Raw genomic sequence first — 20,505 nt, 5'->3', positions numbered from 1 at the left:
AAGATAATGTCTCAGACTTCCACACCAAAAAAAAATAAATTCGTCAAGGCTCCCAAATTTTCGCCCCCTCCCCCACCCTATGATCCACCTTCCGCTGTCCATGTTTCCATCCGGCTGCCAGATCCCACCTCCCCAGATATCTATAAACATCTTTACTTTCTCCGTTTTTCTCCATTCAAACTTACCTCCCAATTGACTTGACCCTCAACCCTACTGATCCTAATTACCTTGCTCTTATTCACATTTACTCTTAACTTCCTCTTTCACACACTTTACCAAACTCAGTCACCAGCTTCGCAGTTTCTCACATGAATCAGCCACCACGCAGTATCATCAGCGAACAACAACTTACCACTCCCAAGCTCCTCATCCCCGAACATACTCCAACTTGCCCCTCTTTCCAAAACTCTTGCATTCACCTCCCTAACAGCCATCCATAAACAAATTAAACAACCATGGAGACATCACACACCCCTGCCGCAAACCTACATTCACTGAGAACCAATCACTTTCCTCTCTTCCTACACGTACACATGCCTTACATCCTCGATAAAAACTTTTCACTGCTTCTAACAACTTTCCTCCCACACCATATATTCTTAATACCTTCAACAGAGCATCTCTATCAACTCTATCATATGCCTTCTCCAGATCCATAAATGCTACATACAAATCCATTTGCTTTTCTAAGTATTTCTCACATACATTCTTCAAAGCAAACACCTGATCCACACATCCTCTACCACTTCTGAAACCACACTGCTCTTCCCCAATCTGATGCTCTGTACATGCCTTCACCCTCTCAATCAATACCCTCCCATATAATTTACCAGGAATACTCAACTAACTTATACCTCTGTAATTTGAGCACTCACTCTTATCCCCTTTGCCTTTGTACAATGGCACTATGTATGCATTCCGCCAATCCTCAGGCACCTCACCATGAGTCATACATGCATTAAATAACCTTACCAACCAGTCAATTATACAGTCACCCCCTTTCTTAATAAATTCCACTGCAAAACCATCCAAACCTGCTGCCTTGCCGGCTTTCATCTTCCGCAAAGCTTTTACTACCTCTTCTCTGTTTACCAAATCATTTTCCCTAACCCTCTCACTTTGCACACCACCTCGACCAAAACACCCTATATCTGCCACTCTATCATCAAACACATTCAACAAACCTTCAAAATACTTACACACATACATATATATATATATATATATATATATATATATATATATATATATATATATATATATATATATATATATATATATATATACATATATATACATATATATACATATTACATATTTCCCTGATCATGGCCAGGTTGATTAGAGAAAAACACATCTTGGGAGCATACTGTTTACTCTATTGTTACAAGCCTCATTAGTGTACCAGAAATGAAGCTAAATTCAAATGGGTATCAATGCAGAAAATGAGGAAAACAGATTGGAATATTTTCTTTTCTTTCTTAAATACCTGTCTGCCATTTCCCATGCTCTCACCAAGAATGGATGAACTGCGGTCTCATACAGTCACATTCACTCTCTGGTTGGCAGGCATAATGCACCCAAACCAGTCCCTTATCCACAACCAGGCCCCACAAACCTTTCAATGGTTTCCCATGTTTGCTTCATATGTCCTGGTTTACCCCAATGACAGCATGTCAATTGTTTCCAATTTACTCTATCCTTTGCATGCTTCACATCATCCTCCATGTTCAGGCCCTGTACTATAAAAGCATCTTTCACTCTATCCTTCCACCGTCAGGATTAAATTCTGTCATAGGTACTCATATCTAGGTACCTTTTTCCTTGTTCCCTCCACTTCCAGCATGTATAACCTCTTAGTCATCCTCTCCTCGCACATCTCTGTATGTCCAAAACATTTTAGTACACCCTCTTCAGCTCTCTCACAGAAACTGCTCTCACTATCACTCCTCCCCTCTAACCCCATTTTTTATTATTTGATCAATCCTCCTCATATTATATATTGTCCTCAGACATTCCATTTCCAAAACATCCATCCTCTTCCCAAATTTTCTATCTAGGACCCATACCTTACGTCCATACAATGCAGTTGGAACTACTACACCACCAAATACACCCATCTTTGCCCTACCCAACAATGTCCAATCTTTCAAAACACTTCTCACTGCACCCATAATCTTTGCCCCACCTCATCCATTCAGTGGCTAATGTTATCTTCCATTTTTCCATTTGTTGCTATGTCCAGTCCCAGGTATATAATAAAACATCCCATTTCTCTCTATTCAAACTCACACACCTACTAACCTGTCTCTCTCCATTGCTACACCAAGTAACCTTACTTTTATTCACATTTTCTTTCAACTTTCTTTTCAGTACAATTTCCCAAACTCAAACACCAGCTTCTGCACGTTCTCACTAAAATCTGCTACTAGCACAGTGTCATCAACAAAAAACAACTGGCTCACCAACCAGGTCTCCCCCTCACCACACCACCACCACCATCAACAAACTGCAGCCCTGCTCCTCTCTACAAAAACCTTGAATTCTGGATGAAAATACTGGGTAAGGAGAAGGAAGGGTTAGAAGAGAATAACTAAAGGACCCTGAATCAAAAGAAGCACAGAAGCCCAACAAATCTCTCCTGGGCCAAGCTATGGCAGTGTACTCCACCTGTCCTGGCACTTGCTTCACTGCATAAATGAAACTCACCCTTTATTTTCTGAAAGTGATGTCAACCAAACTTGCATGAGTGAAACTGTGCATACATGTGAATGACTAGGGAAAGTTGTACTTTCATTCCATCTAATCCTAGCAGTATACCTTGATCACATGTTTTAATATGTTGCACAATGTCCTTAAATGCTAGCAATGAAAATGGATCTGGAATGTGAGGTGACACTTTCCTGGTAAATGAGGATAAAAAAAAAAGCACTTAAGACCTTTGCCATGATTTCACTGTCTTGAATCAATTCACTATATCCATTAAGTAACGCACCAAATGACTGAGAGATTACTCTCTTGTTTCTAATATAATTATACCATTTTTCAGGGTCTCTTTTGCTATTTCCAGTAATGAACACTCCATACTGACACTTATTTATTTATTTATTTTCATTTATTTATTTATTTTGCGTAGTCGCTGTCTCCCGCGTTAGCGAGGTAGCACAAGGAAACAGACGAAAGAATGGCCCAACCCGTCCACATACACATGTATATACATACATGTCCACACACGCAAATATACATACCCATACATCTCAATGTACACATATATATACAAACACAGGCATATACATATATACACATGTACATAATTCATACTGTCTGCCTTTATTTGTTCCCATCGCCACCTCGCCACACATGGAATAACAACCCCCTCCCCCCTCATGTGTGCGAGGTAGCGCTAGGAAAAGACACCAAAGGCCACATTCGTTCACACTCAGTCTCTAGCTGTCATGTAATAATGCACTGAAACCACAGCTCCCTTTCCACATCCAGGCCCCACACAACTTTCCATGGTTTACCCCAGATGCTTCACATGCCCTGGTTCAATCCACTGACAGCACGTCGACCCCGGTATACCACATCGTTCCAATTCACTCTATTCCTTGCACGCCTTTCACCCTCCTGCATGTTTAGGCCCCGATCACTCAAAATCTTTTACGCTGAAAAATCCACTCCCAGATATCTAAAACACTTAACTTCCTCCAGTTTTTCTTCATTCAAACTTACCTCCCAATTGACTTGACCCTCAACCCTACTGTACCTAATAACCTTGCTCTTATTCACATTCACTCTTAACTTTCTTCTTTCACACACTTTACCAAACTCAGTCACCAGCTTCTGCAGTTTCCACCTCCAATTTGGTCTCCCACTTCTCCTCGTTCCCTCCATCTCTGACACATATATCCTCTTGGTCAATCTTTCCTCACTCATTCTCTCCATGTGACCAAACCATTTCAAAACACCCTCTTCTGCTCTCTCAACCACACTCTTTTTATTTCCCCACATCTCTCTTATCCTTACATTACTTACTCGATCAAACCACCTCACACCACATATTGACCTCAAACATCTCATTTCCAGCACATCCACCCTCCTGCGCACAACTCTATCCATAGCCCACGCCTCGCAACCATACAACATTGTTGGAACCACTATTCCTTCAAACATACCCATTTTGCTTTCCGAGATAATGTTCTCGACTTCCAAACATTCTTCAAGGCTCCCAGGATTTTCGCCCCCTCCCCCACCCTATGATTCACTTCCGCTTCCATGGTTCCATCCGCTGACAAATCCACTCCCAGATATCTAAAACACTTTACTTCCTCCAGTTTTTCTCCATTCAAACTTACCTCCCAATTGACTTGACCCTCAACCCTACTGTACCTAATAACCTTGCTCTTATTCACATTCACTCTTAACTTTCTTCTTTCACACACTTTACCAAACTCAGTCACCAGCTTCTGCAGTTTCTTACATGAATCAGCCACCAGCGCTGTATCATCAGCGAACAACAACTGACTCACTTCCCAAGCTCTCTCATCCACAACAGACTGCATACTTGCCCCTCTTTCCAAAACTCTTGCATTCATCTCCCTAACAACCCCATCCATAAACAAATCAAACAACCATGGAGACATCACACACCCCTGCCGCAAACCCACATTCACTGAGAACCAATCACTTTCCTCTCTTCCTATACGTACACATGCCTTACATCCTCGGTAAAAACTTTTCACTGCTTCTAACAACTTGCCTCCCACACCATATACTCTTAAAACCTTCCACAGAGCATCTCTATCAACTCTATCATATGCCTTCTCCAGATCCATAAATGCTCCATACAAATCTATTTGTTTTTCTAAGTATTTCTCACATACATTCTTCAAAGCAAACACCTGATCCACACATCCTCTACCACTTCTGAAACCACACTGCTCTTCCCCAATCTGATGCTCTGTACATGCCTTCACCCTCTCAATCAATACCCTCCCATATAATTTACCAGGAATACTCAACAAACTTATACCTCTGTAATTTGAGCACTCACTCTTATCCCCTTTGCCTTTGTACAATGGCACTATGCAAGCATTCCGCCAATCCTCAGGCACCTCACCATGAGTCATACATACATTAAATAACCTTACCAACAAGTCAACAATACAGTCACCCCCTTTTTTAATAAATTCCACTGCAATACCATCCAAACCTGCTGCCTTGCCGGCTTTCATCTTCCGTAAAGCTTTTACTGACACTTACTTTGATGTATAATTTTTTTAGTTTTTCTGAACAAATTTACATAAGTCACATTAAGATGTACCCATGTACCTGTAGCAATCAAAGTCCTCAACTTGCCAAATGCTTCCAGATAACCCCAGATCTTGTCAACAGTACATTCTTTTTTCCAAGAAAAATTCAAATCTTAAAGAAAAAAAAAAGGATTCTGCAGTCTCTTTACTTAATGAAATGTTTTCAAAAGAAAGAAACAGATGACAGAAACAATTAAAAACATACCTCAAAGGCCTTATGCCACTGCTGTTTATTGATAAGAGAGATGGCTAATTCACTTTGCTGCTTGAAGTACTGTAGGTTAATTTCATCTATCAAGCCAATATTGTACAAAAAGTCCCCATAATCAGTCATGGTAACTGGATCGCACAAACCATCTCCTATTGCCATTCCTGAATGACATAAAACAAACATCATAATCACATTTTCAAGGGCAAACTAGATGAAGTTTAAATATGAATTGTGGGAATAACTAATATAAATCTTACAAAATGAAAACCGAAAGATGGAGTTAAAATTCTACCCTCTTAATCATCTGCTGTTCTGCTTCCATTCTTTTCTTTTTTATCAAAAGTTCTAAGGACATACATAAATCCTGTTCAAGGTGAAAAAAAAAAAGATTGTGAATTAATGGAAAAACTTGCCTTTAAAAAAGAGCAGGGTATATTCCTTGGGAAAAACATTAAAAAATAAATAACTCCAAAGTTTACAGGGGTAGGGAAGGAAAGATATCTCAATGAACCATCCTTGGGTTACCAACAGTCATAGAGCAATCATACAACATACTGATGTGGTATGTATTGTGTTGTCTGCATGACAGGAATAGCACAAAAGCCATCAACTTTAAGGAATAAAAGCTAGAAACACATTCACAGAAAATGGAAACACAACAAACAGCAATGCAGACAAGAAGCTCTTCACATTCTGAGATCTGAGTAGGAAAGCTGATAAAATGGAATACTTTAAACAGGACTCTGCCCCAGGTGTGGGAGCAGGACTTCCAAAAGGAAGGAATCAATCTTTTTTTTAAACAAAACAGCTACTAAGAAAATAAGTTTTGGCATCTGAATAACAAGCCCTGCTTTTCAGAGACAGACTTAACTACAGCCATCCTCAGCTTAACAATTGGGTTATGTTCCCAAAAAACCTATTGCTGCAAGTTGCAAATAACTGAAACATATCTACAGGAATTTTTCATTCCAGAAGACTAATTTTCCATACCTAACTCTGTTGCAACAGAAACATCCTATCTATGGGGATTTCCATTCCAGAGCACTAATTTTCCATACTGTATAGAATATACATGTAACATAATTACAATAGACAATATTCATTAATCATCAAAAGTGAGGTTTTGGGAGCATGAGATGGTGGTGGAGCGGAATGGGGTGTAGTGAATATTGCTGGGAGGGAGAAGGATGGGACCTAAGGTTGTATATGTCATCTCTTAGTCATTTGATATAGAAACTGTCTCAAGGGGGTGGAGGAGGTAAAGTTTGCTGGGTTATTTTGAAAAACTATTAAATCTTAGCTGAGAGGCAATTTTTTGAAAAACTATTAAATCTTAGCTGAGAGGCAATCCTCTTTCTCTTACTATAAAGTCCTCTAGAAGAACATGAGGTTTTCAAGGCTGGGATCTATAATATCTATAATTTCTTTATATCCACTGTAACTAAAGGGGTCACAGAATATTCTACAAAACTGTCAAGAATTCTAAAACATTGTAAGAGTGAAATGTCATTCTATGAGATGCTGTTATACAGGGATGATTATAGCTGTCATATGAGAATTCTAAAGAAGAGCAGATATTTTCTGAGGCAGAATTAATCATCAAATATGTGTAAATCATAGGGAGTTTAGAAAAAAATTAAGAAACTGAATTCAAGAAGCTATAATCTTAAAGGAAACTTCAGTCAAACTGGAAAGTCCCATTCAAAATTATGTAGAGTAGTTGTCATGACAAGAAACACAGATGAAAGAAGAGAAGATGGATGAGATTTGAAAAAAGGGAGAAATAATGTGAGTCATCAGTGTATGAAGACAAGAAAGAAGTGAAGAAATGCAGATGTGAGCCATAAGAGCCATAAGTGCATGAGTAAAAAGGGGTTATTCAATGAAGAGTACACAAATATAATTAAGGAAGAAGGATACACCCTTAGGAACATCGCTGCTGTTATGGAAAGATTCAAACCCATTCAAATTTCAGATATGGAGATACTAGAAGGAAAGCAGGATGTAAGGAAGAAAAACTAAGTGAGGAAAGATAAAACTTGGCAACTTTGACAGCAGGCCCCACAACTGCACGCACTACACCTTTCAAATGCTTTCCAGACATCAAGGGGTATTACACACAATACCTCAAAGTCTATCAAAGAGAATGATCAAATATTAGTAACATAGGAAATATAAAACCGGAGGATATCATCTTGTAAAAACTGTACTGGCAATCGCAATCAAGAAAACATCAAGAGATTCAAGGTACCAGGAGTTGAGACGAGATCCAAACAATCTGAGGACTGAGTCAAATAGGCTAATATCTGAAAGGGTTAGAATAAGCACCCTTATTTGTGATAGGCTATGCAAATGCCTGTATGTATAATAAATGAAAACTTTTGTTTCAAAGGCAAAAATTAAACAAACAAGCAGGCTTGAGAGCAAATTCTAAGCACAACTCTAAAACAGAAGGAGAAATGCCATGTGGTCCATATGCCTTCCTTGTGTTCAAAGAAGTGCTTTTTGGACTATACTATCTATCTATCTTTATCTCTGATGCCTGTTCCAACTGGAACTCCACCAAGGGGGTTGCCACAGCCATAGTTTCTCCAAAACTAGAGAACTCCCATGCCACTTCTTTACCTTTAGTACATTGCCCTTAACAGGTCACTGCCAGAGGGGTAACTCTAGCGCAGTGTTTGCGGAGGCTTCTACTTAATATTCTTACTGACTACTACTACCTAATGCTCCTACCAACTACTTCTACCTATTGTTTCTATCTAATGCTCCAGCCTAAATGTTCCTACACTTCTAGCTACTGCTCCCAACATTTTACCACAAGTGCATGGTGCTCATTGCAAGAAAATCTATTTACAAAGAATGAGCAGTGTGAGTTAAGTGTTGCCAGGTGTCATGTATAACAAGGAGAGATTGTATGTTTGTAGACAGAATACCAGTAGTCCAGGTGTGGGTGAGGCAGAAAGAAAAGACAGCTACATGTGTTAGAGGAGTGCAAATTGAAAACAACTGAAGTACTGGTGCACTACACAGCTGTCACTTACCCTCCTGATACCAGCTACAATATAATCATTACAATTAAACATACGAATTTCAAACATATAATCCTAGATGTTCTTTAAAGCACTCCCTTTTTAGAACTCAAAGAAGTTACTGCTGGCAAGTCTCTGAAATCACTATTCTCTATCATGTATGTGTCATTCCTTGACAAAACCGATTTGTCTTGGCACTACAACAGTACCTGATCCATGACAATCTAACTTGCTGACAATACAGAGGGAGAAAAATCTTTGATATAAGGAGTGACATTCCCTTCATGGTTTCTTTTTCATAACTTATCACCAGTACTTATAACAGTGGCTTCATACTGAATTTTACATTTTACAAAACAATCTAATGAATGCAGCATGGTATACCTGTTTAATTTGTTTTGTAAAATCAACCCCTTTAGTAGGTACTAGTCCCATTTTGTCTTTAAAAGAATAAGGATAATCTATCTAAATCTCTAAATCTTAAATTCAAAAAGTACTGTAAAACTTGTTCAATGTAGATATGAACTACAATGTGCATGAATGGTAATAACCAATATAATGTGCACTGTTACCTTTCTTGAAAATGACAGACAATTTATAACAAAGATGAATATCGTATTCACTGTTCAATGGATGTGAGGTTGAATCACTGAAATACTCCACAACATACAAACAGTCTCAGAAAACAATACACTAAAACAGTTCACACAAACTGAACATCCATTTTGGAATACTAGATCCAACACAGGGTTGATGTGCTGTCAATGGATTGAACCAGGGTATGTGAAGCGTCTGGGGTAAACCATGAAAAGTTCTGTGGGGCCTGGATGTGGAAAGGGAGCTGTGGTATCGGTGCATTTTTACACAACAGCTAGAGACTGAGTGTGAACAAATGTGGCCTTTGTTGTCTTTTCCTAGCGTTAGCTTGCGCACATGTGGGGGAGGGGGTTGTTATTTCATGTGTGGTGGGATGGCGATGGGAATGAATAAAGGCAGAAAGTATGAAGTATGTACATGTGTATATACATGTATATGTCTGTGTGTGTGTATATATATATATATATATATATATATATATATATATATATATATATATATATATATATATATATACTCTCTCACCCCAACTCTCATTTGCCCTTTTTTTCACCTCTTGCACCTTTCTCTTGACCTCCTGTCTCTTTCTTTTATACGTCTCCCACTCAATTTCATTTTTTCCCTGCAAAAATCGTCCAAATGCCTCTCTCTTCTCTTTCACTAATACTCTTACTTCTTCATCCCACCACTCACTACCCTTTCTAATCAACCCACCTCCCACTCTTCTCATGCCACAAGCATCTTTTGCGCAATCCATCACTGATTCCCTAAATACATCCCATTCCTCCCCCACGCCCCTTACTTCCATTGTTCTCACCTTTTTCCATTCTGTACTCAGTCTCTCCTGGTACTTCCTCACACAAGTCTCCTTCCCAAGCTCACTCTCACCACCCTCTTCACCCCAACATTCACTCTTCTTTTCTGAAAACCCATTAAATTTTAGGGAGAATAAAAAGATGTTCTGGAAGGAGGTAAATAAAGTGTGTAAGACAAGGGAGCAAATGGGAACTTCAGTGAAGGGCGCAAATGGGGAGGTGATAACAAGTAGTGGTGATGTGAGAAGGAGATGGAGTGAGTATTTTGAAGGTTTGTTGAATGTGTTTGATGATAGAGTGGCAGATATAGGGTGTTTTGGTCGAGGTAGTGTGCAAAGCGCGAGGGTTAGGGAAAATGAGTTGGTAAACAGAGAAGAGGTAGTAAAAGCTTTGCGGAAGATGAAAGCCGGCAAGGCAGCAGGTTTGGATGGGATTGCAGTGGAATTTATCAAAAAAGGGGGTGACTGTATTGTTGACTGGTTGGTAAGGTTATTTAATGTATGTATGACTCATGGTGAGGTGCCTGAGGATTGGCGGAATGCGTGCATAGTGCCATTGTACAAAGGCAAAGGGGATAAGAGTGAGAGCTCAAATTACAGAGGTATAAGTTTGTTGAGTATTCCTGGCAAATTATATGGGAGGGTATTGATTGAGAGGGTGAAGGCATGTACAGAGCATCAGATTGGGGAAGAGCAGTGTGGTTTCAGAAGTGGTAGAGGATGTGTGGATCAGGTGTTTGCTTTGAAGAATGTATGTGAGAAATACTTAGAAAAGCAAATGGATTTGTATGTAGCATTTATGGATCTGGAGAAGGCATATGATAGAGTTGATAGAGATGCTCTGTGGAAGGTATTAAGAATATATGGTGTGGGAGGAAAGTTGTTAGAAGCAGTGAAAAGTTTTTATCGAGGATGTAAGGCATGTGTACGTGTAGGAAGAGAGGAAAGTGATTGGTTCTCAGTGAATGTAGGTTTGCGGCAGGGGTGTGTGATGTCTCCATGGTTGTTTAATTTGTTTATGGATGGGGCTGTTAGGGAGGTGAATGCAAGAGTTTTGGAAAGAGGGGCAAGTATAAAGTCTGTTGGGGATGAGAGAGCTTGGGAAGTGAGTCAGTTGTTGTTCGCTGATGAGACAGCGCTGGTGGCTGATTCATGTGAGAAACTGCAGAAGCTGGTGACTGAGTTTGGTAAAGTGTGTGAAAGAAGAAAGTTAAGAGTAAATGTGAATAAGAGCAAGGTTATTAGGTACAGTAGGGTTGAGGGTCAATTCAATTGGGAGGTGAGTTTGAATGGAGAAAAACTGGAGGAAGTGAAGTGTTTTAGATATCTGGGAGTGGATCTGGCAGCGGATGGAACCATGGAAGCGGAAGTGGATCATAGGGTGGGGGAGGGGGCGAAAATTCTGGGAGCCTTGAAGAATGTGTGGAAGTCGAGAACATTATCTCGGAAAGCAAAAATGGGTATGTTTGAAGGAATAGTGGTTCCAACAATGTTGTATGGTTGCGAGGCGTGGACTATGGATAGAGTTGTGCGCAGGAGGATGGATGTGCTGGAAATGAGATGTTTGAGGACAATGTGTGGTGTGAGGTGGTTTGATCGAGTAAGTAACGTAAGGGTAAGAGAGGTTTTTTTTTTTTTTTTATACTTTGTCGCTGTCTCCCGCGTTTGCGAGGTAGCGCAAGGAAACAGACGAAAGAAATGGCCCAACCCCCCCCCCATACACATGTACATACACACGTCCACACACGCAAATATACATACCTACACAGCTTTCCATGGTTTACCCCAGACGCTTCACATGCCTTGATTCAATCCACTGACAGCACGTCAACCCCTGTATACCACATCGCTCCAATTCACTCTATTCCTTGCCCTCCTTTCACCCTCCTGCATGTTCAGGCCCCGATCACACAAAATCTTTTTCACTCCATCTTTCCACCTCCAATTTGGTCTCCCTCTTCTCCTCGTTCCCTCCACCTCCGACACATATATCCTCTTGGTCAATCTTTCCTCACTCATTCTCTCCATGTGCCCAAACCATTTCAAAACACCCTCTTCTGCTCTCTCAACCACGCTCTTTTTATTTCCACACATCTCTCTTACCCTTACGTTACTTACTCGATCAAACCACCTCACACCACACATTTTCCTCAAACATCTCATTTCCAGCACATCCATCCTCCTGTGCACATCTCTATCCATAGCCCACGCCTCACAACCATACAACATTGTTGGAACCACTATTCCTTCAAACATACCCATTTTTGCTTTCCGAGATAATGTTCTCGACTTCCACACATTTTTCAAGGCTCCCAAAATTTTCGCCCCCTCCCCCACCCTATGATCCACTTCCGCTTCCATGGTTCCATCCACTGACAGATCCACTCCCAGATATCTAAAACACTTCACTTCCTCCAGTTTTTCTCCATTCAAACTCACCTCCCAATTAACTTGACCCTCACCCCTACTGTACCTAATAACCTTGCTCTTATTCACATTTACTCTTAACTTTCTTCTTCCACACACTTTACCAAACTCAGTCACCAGCTTCTGCAGTTTCTCACATGAATCAGCCACCAGCGCTGTATCATCAGCGAACAACAACTGACTCACTTCCCAAGCTCTCTCATCCCCAACAGACTTCATACTTGCCCCTCTTTCCAGGACTCTTGCATTTACCTCCCTAACAACCCCATCCATAAACAAATTAAACAACCATGGAGACATCACACACCCCTGCCGCAAACCTACATTCACTGAGAACCAATCACTTTCCTCTCTTCCTACACGTACACATGCCTTACATCCTCGATAAAAACTTTTCACTGCTTCTAACAACTTGCCTCCCACACCATATATTCTTAATACCTTCCACAGAGCATCTCTATCAACTCTATCATATGCCTTCTCCAGATCCATAAATGCTACATACAAATCCAAGAGAGTATATATTTTATTATTATACTTTGTCGCTGTCTCCCGCGTTTGCGAGGTAGCGCAAGGAAACAGACGAAAGAAATGGCCCAACCCCCCCCCATACACATGTATATACATACGTCCACACACGCAAATATACATACCTACACAGCTTTCCATGGTTTACCCCAGACGCTTCACATGCCTTGCTTCAATCCACTGACAGCACGTCAACCCCGGTATACCACATTGCTCCAATTCACTCTATTCCTTGCCCTCCTTTCACCCTCCTGCATGTTCAGGCCCCGATCACACAAAATCTTTTTCACTCCATCTTTCCACCTCCAATTTGGTCTCCCTCTTCTCCTTGTTCCCTCCACCTCCGACACATATATCCTCTTGGTCAATCTTTCCTCACTCATCCTCTCCATGTGCCCAAACCACTTCAAAACACCCTCTTCTGCTCTCTCAACCACGCTCTTTTTATTTCCAAACATCTCTCTTACCCTTACGTTACTCACTCGATCAAACCACCTCACACCACACATTGTCCTCAAACATCTCATTTCCAGCACATCCATCCTCCTGCGCACAACTCTATCCATAGCCCACGCCTCGCAACCATACAACATTGTTGGAACCACTATTCCTTCAAACATACCCATTTTTGCTTTCCGAGATAATGTTCTCGACTTCCACACATTCTTCAAGGCCCCCAGGATTTTCGCCCCCTCCCCCACCCTATGATCCACTTCCGCTTCCATGGTTCCATCCGCTGCCAGATCCACTCCCAGATATCTAAAACACTTCACTTCCTCCAGTTTCTCTCCATTCAAACTCACCTCCCAATTGACTTGACCCTCAACCCTACTGTACCTAATAACCTTGCTCTTATTCACATTTACTCTTAACTTTCTTCTTCCACACACTTTTCCAAACTCAGTCACCAGCTTCTGCAGTTTCTCACATGAATCAGCCACCAGCGCTGTCTCATCAGCGAACAACAACTGACTCACTTCCCAAGCTCTCTCATCCCCAACATACTTCATACTTGCCCCTCTTTCCAAAACTCTTGCATTCACCTCCCTAACAACCCCATCCATAAACAAATTAAACAACCATGGAGACATCACACACCCCTGCCGCAAACCTACATTCACTGAGAACCAATCCCTTTCCTCTCTTCCTACACGTACACATGCCTTACATCCTCGATAAAAACTTTTCACTGCTTCTAACAACTTTCCTCCCACACCATATATTCTTAATACCTTCCACAGAGCATCTCTATCAACTCTATCATATGCCTTCTCCAGATCCATAAATGCTACATACAAATCCATTTGCTTTTCTAAGTATTTCTCACATACATTCTTCAAAGCAAACACCTGATCAACACATCCTCTACCACTTCTGAAACCACACTGCTCTTCCCCAATCTGATGCTCTGTACATGCCTTCACCCTCTCAATCAATACCCTCCCATATAATTTACCAGGAATACTCAACAAACTTATACCTCTGTAATTTGAGCACTCACTCTTATCCCCTTTGCCTTTGTACAATGGCACTATGCACGCATTCCGCCAATCCTCAGGCACCTCACCATGAGTCAAACATACATTAAATAGCCTTACCAACCAGTCAACAATACAGTCACCCCCTTTTTTAACAAATTCCACCGCAATACCATCCAAACCTGCTGCCTTGCCGGCTTTCATCTTCCGCAAAGCTTTCACTACCTCCTCTCTGTTTACCAAATCATTTTCCCTAACCCTCTCACTTTGCACACCACCTCGACCAAAACACCCTATATCTGCCACTCTATCATCAAACACATTCAACAAACCTTCAAAATACTCACTCCATCTCCTTCTCACATCACCACTACTTGTTATCACCTCCCCATTTGCGCCCTTCACTGAAGTTCCCATTTGCTCCCTTGTCTTACGCACTTTATTTACCTCCTTCCAGAACATCTTTTTATTCTCCCTAAAATTTAATGATACTCTCTCACCCCAACTCTCATTTGCCCTTTTTTTCACCTCTAGCACCTTTCTCTTGACCTCCTGTCTCTTTCTTTTATACATCTCCCACTCAATTTCATTTTTTCCCTGCAAAAATCGTCCAAATGCCTCTCTCTTCTCTTTCACTAATACTCTTACTTCTTCATCCCACCACTCACTTACCCTTAGAAAGGGTAAGAGAGATGTGTGGAAATAAAAAGAGCGTGGTTGAGAGAGCAGAAGAGGGTGTTTTGAAATGGTTTGGTCACATGGAGAGAATGAGTGAGGAAAGATTGACCAAGAGGATATATGTGTCGGAGGTGAAGGGAACGAGGAGAAGAGGGAGACCAAATTGGAGGTGGAAAGATGAAGTGAAAAAGATTTTGTGTGATCGGGGCCTGAACATGCAGGAGGGTGAAAGGAGGGCAAAGAATAGAGTGAATTGGAGCGATGTGGTATACCGGGGTTGACGTGCTGTCAGTGGATTGAATCAAGGCATGTGTATGGGGGTGGGTTGGGCCATTTCTTTCGTCTGTTTCCTTGCGCTACCTCGCAAACGCGGGAGACAGCGACAAAGCAAAAAAAAAAAAAAAAAAAAAAAAAAAATATATATATATATATATATATATATATATATATATATATATATATATATATATATTATCCCTGGGGATAGGGGATTAAGAATACTTCCCACGTATTCCCTGCGTGTCGTAGAAGGCGACTAAAAGGGGAGGGAGCGGGGGGCTGGAAATCCTCCCCTCTCGTTTTTTTTTTAATTTTCCAAAAGAAGGAACAGAGGGGGCCAGGTGAGGATATTCCAAAAAAGGCCCAGTCCTCTGTTCTTAATGCTACCTCGCTAATGCGGGAAATGGCGAATAGTTTAAAAGAAAGAAAGATATATATATATATATATATATATATATATATATATATATATATATATATATATATATATACATTACAGAGGTATAAGTTTGTTGAGTATTCCTGGTAAATTATATGGGAGGGTATTGATTGAGAGGGTGAAGGCATGTACAGAGCATCAGATTGGGGAAGAGCAGTGTGGTTTCAGAAGTGGTAGAGGATGTGTGGATCAGGTGTTTGCTTTGAAGAATGTGAGAAATACTTAGAAAAGCAAATGGATTTGTATGTAGCATTTATGGATCTGGAGAAGGCATATGATAGAGTTGATAGAGATGCTCTGTGGAAGGTATTAAGAATATATGGTGTGGGAGGAAAGTTGTTAGAAGCAGTGAAAAGTTTTTATCGAGGATGTAAGGCATGTGTACGTGTAGGAAGAGAGGAAAGTGATTGGTTCTCAGTGAATGTAGGTTTGCGGCAGGGGTGTGTGATGTCTCCATGGTTGTTTAATTTGTTTTTGGATGGGGTTGTTAGGGAGGTAAATGCAAGAGTTTTGGAAAGAGGGGCAAGTATGAAGTCTGTTGGGGATGAGAAAGCTTGGGAAGTGAGTCAGTTGTTGTTCGCTGATGATACAGCGATGGTGGATGATTCATGTGAGAAACTGCAGAAGCTGGTGACTGAGTTTGGTACAGTGTGTGGAAGAAGAAATTTAAGAGTAAATGTGAATAAGAGCAAGGTTATTAGGTACAGTAGGGTTGAGGGTCAAGTCAATTGGGAGGTGAGTTTGAATGGAGAGAAACTGGAGGAAGTGAAGTGTTTTAGATATCTGGGAGTGGATCTGGCAGCGGATGGAACCATGGAAGCGGAAGTGGATCATAGGGTGGGGGAGGGGGCGAAAATTCTTGGGCCCTTGAAGAATGTGTGGAAGTCGAGAACATTATCTCGGAAAGCAAAAATGGGTATGTTTGAAGGAATAGTGGTTCCAAAAATGTTGTATGGTTGCGAGGCGTGGGCTATGGATAGAGTTGTGCGCAGGAGGATGGATGTGCTGGAAATGAGATGTTTGAGGACAATGTGTGGTGTGAGGTGGTTTGATCGAGTGAGTAACGTAAGGGTAAGAGAGATGTGTGGAAATAAAAAGAGCGTGGTTGAGAGAGCAGAAGAGGGTGTTTTGAAGTGCTTTGGGCACATGGAGAGGATGAGTGAGGAAAGATTGACCAAGAGGATATATGTGTCGGAGGTGGAGGGAGCAAGGAGAAGAGGGAGACCAAATTGGAGGTGGAAAGATGGAGTGAAAAAGATTTTGTGTGATCGGGGCCTGAACATGCAGAAGGGTGAAAGGAGGGCAAGGAATAGAGTGAATTGGAGCGATGTGGTATACCGGGGTTGACGTGCTGTCAGTGGATTGAATCAAGGCATGTGAAGCGTCTGGGGTAAACCATGGAAAGCTGTGTAGGTATGTATATTTGCGTGTGTGGACGTATGTATATACATGTGTATGGGGGTGGGTTGGGCCATTTCTTTCGTCTGTTTCCTTGCGCTACCTCGGAAACGCGGGAGACAGCGACAAAGTATAAAAAAAAAAAAAAAAATATATATATTGAGATGTATAGGTATGTATATTTGCGTGTGTGGACGTGTATGTATATACATGCGTATGTGGGTGGGCTGGGCCATTCTTTCGTCCGTTTCCTTGTGCTACCTCGCTAACGCGGGGGACAGCGACAAAGTAAAATAAATAAATAAAAATAAATTAAACATCACTGATTAAATTCACTGGAGAAGACCTGCGGAGTTGAACTGTAGCTATATATGGTACAGCTGGTCAAGAGGATTATGGAGAAGCTTCAAGAGCATAATATTCTGGTTCTGTCTCTGAAGTGATAAAACCATGCCATATCAGAAAGTCAACTGCAACTGGGATTGACGTTAGTTTGTAACTGACAGAAGTTACACAGTCCAAATATTCCCCCAAAGGTATAACCTCATAACCTTCCACTTCTCTATCATTGTTGCATGGCACAAGTCTGATGGTAGTTCAAAGTCATACACAAACTCAGTATTAGCATGGAGGCAACATTAACACTGTGAAAAATTAAACAGTTCCAGCTGAATGTGCTATTTTGGCGAGATATTCTAGGATAAATGCTTCTTCCTGAGCTTCTTTCACCTCCAACCACTGCATTCATTATGCTACAATATGTTTGCTTGTTTAATGACCGTTTCTGCATCCAAAACTTCATTTGACCATCTTCATGTGATCTTGTGTGTCCTGTGATGGACTATACATAAAGAGATTTATCTATTATTATTATATCATTTTGCTTTGTTGCTGTCTCCAGCGTCAGCAAGGCAGCACAAGGAAACAGACGAAAGAATGGCCCAACCCACCTCCATACACATGTATATACATACACGTCCACACACGCAAATATAAATACCTATACATCTCAGTTTTTTTTTTTTTTTTTTGCTTTGTTGCTGTCTCCCGCGTTTGCGAGGTAGCGCAAGGAAACAGACGAAAGAAATGGCCCAACCCACCCCCATACACATGCCTTGATTCAATCCACTGACAGCACGTCAACCCCGGTATACCACATCGCTCCAATTCACTCTATTCTTTGCCCTCCTTTCACCCTCCTGCATGTTCAGGCCCCGATCACACAAAATCTTTTTCACTCCATCTTTCCACCTCCAATTTGGTCTCCCTCTTCTCCTCGTTCCCTCCACCTCTGACACATATATCCTCTTGGTCAATCTTTCCTCACTCATTCTCTCCATGTGACCAAACCATTTCAAAACACCCTCTTCTGCTCTCTCAACCACGCTCTTTTTATTTCCACACATCTCTCTTACCCTTACGTTACTTACTCGATCAAACCACCTCACACCACACATTGTCCTCAAACATCTCATTTCCAGCACATCCATCCTCCTGCGCACAACTCTATCCATAGTCCACGCCTCGCAACCATACAACATTGTTGGAACCACTATTCCTTCAAACATACCCATTTTTGCTTTCCGAGATAATGTTCTCGACTTCCACACATTCTTCAAGGCTCCCAGAATTTTCGCCCCTCCCCCACCCTATGATCCACTTCCGCTTCCATGGTTCCATCCGCTGCCAGATCCACTCCCAGATATCTAAAACTCTTCACTTCCTCCAGTTTTTCTCCATTCAAACTCACCTCCCAATTGAATTGACCCTCAACCCTACTGTACCTAATAACCTTGCTCTTATTCTTATTCACATTTACTCTTTAAGTTTCTTCTTTCACACACTTTACCAAACTCAGTCACCAGCTTCTGCAGTTTCTCACATGAATCAGCCACCAGTGCTGTATCATCAGCGAACAACAACTGACTCACTTCCCAAGCTCTCTCATCCCCAACAGACTTCATACTTGCCCCTCTTTCCAAAACTCTTGCATTCACCTCCCTAACAACCCCATCCATAAACAAATTAAACAACCATGGAGACATCACACACCCCTGCCGCAAACCTACATTCACTGAGAACCAATCACTTTCCTCTCTTCCTACACGTACACATGCCTTACATCCTCGATAAAAACTTTTCACTGCTTCTAACAACTTGCCTCCCACACCATATATTCTTAATACATTCCACAGAGCATCTCTATCAACTCTATCATATGCCTTCTCCAGATCCATAAATGACACATACAAATCCATTTGCTTTTCTAAGTATTTCTCACATACACTCTTCGAAGCAAACACCTGGTCCACACATCCTCTACCACTTCTGAAACCACACTGCTCTTCCCCAATCTGATGCTCTGTACATGCCTTCACCCTCTCAATCAATACCCTCCCATATAATTTACCAGGAATACTCAACAAACTTATACCTCTGTAATTTGAGCACTCACTCTTATCCCTTTTGCCTTTGTACAATGGCACCATGCACGCATTCCGCCAATCCTCAGGCACCTCACCATGAGTCATACATACATTAAATAACCTTACCAACCAGTCAACAATACAGTCACCCCCTTTTTTAATAAATTCCACATACACAAATCATATACATACACACACATGTACACATTCATAATTGCTTGCCATCATCCATTCCTGGTGCTACCCTGTCCCACTGGAAACACCATGCTACCCTCTGCTTCAGCGAGGCAGTACCAAGAAAACAGATAAAAAAGGCTACATTCACTCACACTCAGTCTCTAAGTATCTTGTGTAATACACTGAAACCACACCTCCCTATCCACATCCAGGCCCCATAGACCTTTCCATGGTTTACCCTAGACGTTTCACATGCCCTGGTTCAGTCCACTGACAGCACGTCGACCCTAGCATACCACATCATTCCAATTCATTCTAATCTTTGCATGCCTCTCATCCTCCTGTATGTTCAGGCCCCAACCACTCAAAATCTTTTTCACTCCATCCTTCCACGTCCAATTTGGTCTCCATTTCTCCTTATTCCCTCCACCTCTGACACATATATCCTCTCTGTCAATCATTCTTCACTCATTCTCTCCATACGTCCAAATCATTTCAACACACCCTCTTCTACTCTCTCATCCACACTCCTTTCATTTCCACATATTTCTTTTACTCTTTCATTACTTACTCAATCAAACCACCTCCCAGCACATACTGTCCTTAATCATTTCATTTCTAAAACATCCACCCTCCTCCGTACAACCCTATCAATAGCCCATGTCTCGCAACAATATAATATTGCTGGAACTACTGTTCCATCAAACAC

The 20,505-nt window shown here is 41.2% G+C and overlaps 1 protein-coding gene across 1 annotated transcript in view; it reads right to left on the bottom strand.

Moving 5' to 3' along the window:
- The window catches only part of LOC139749125 (probable serine carboxypeptidase CPVL), a gene marked incomplete at its 5' end in the record, with an annotated part of 109,976 nt that overhangs the window by 39,745 nt on the left and 49,726 nt on the right, over positions 1-20,505 (bottom strand). The window contains one exon of the mRNA XM_071662788.1: positions 5,518-5,684. Within this exon, the coding sequence (XP_071518889.1) occupies positions 5,518-5,684 (167 nt within the window). The remainder of the gene's footprint in view (positions 1-5,517; positions 5,685-20,505) is intronic.

Source organism: Panulirus ornatus, chromosome 1 (assembly GCF_036320965.1).
Source record: "Panulirus ornatus isolate Po-2019 chromosome 1, ASM3632096v1, whole genome shotgun sequence".
NCBI classification, from domain to species: domain Eukaryota; kingdom Metazoa; phylum Arthropoda; class Malacostraca; order Decapoda; family Palinuridae; genus Panulirus; species Panulirus ornatus.
The sequence above is the reverse complement of the archived record's forward strand: the minus strand, read 5'-3'. Positions and strand labels throughout refer to the sequence as shown.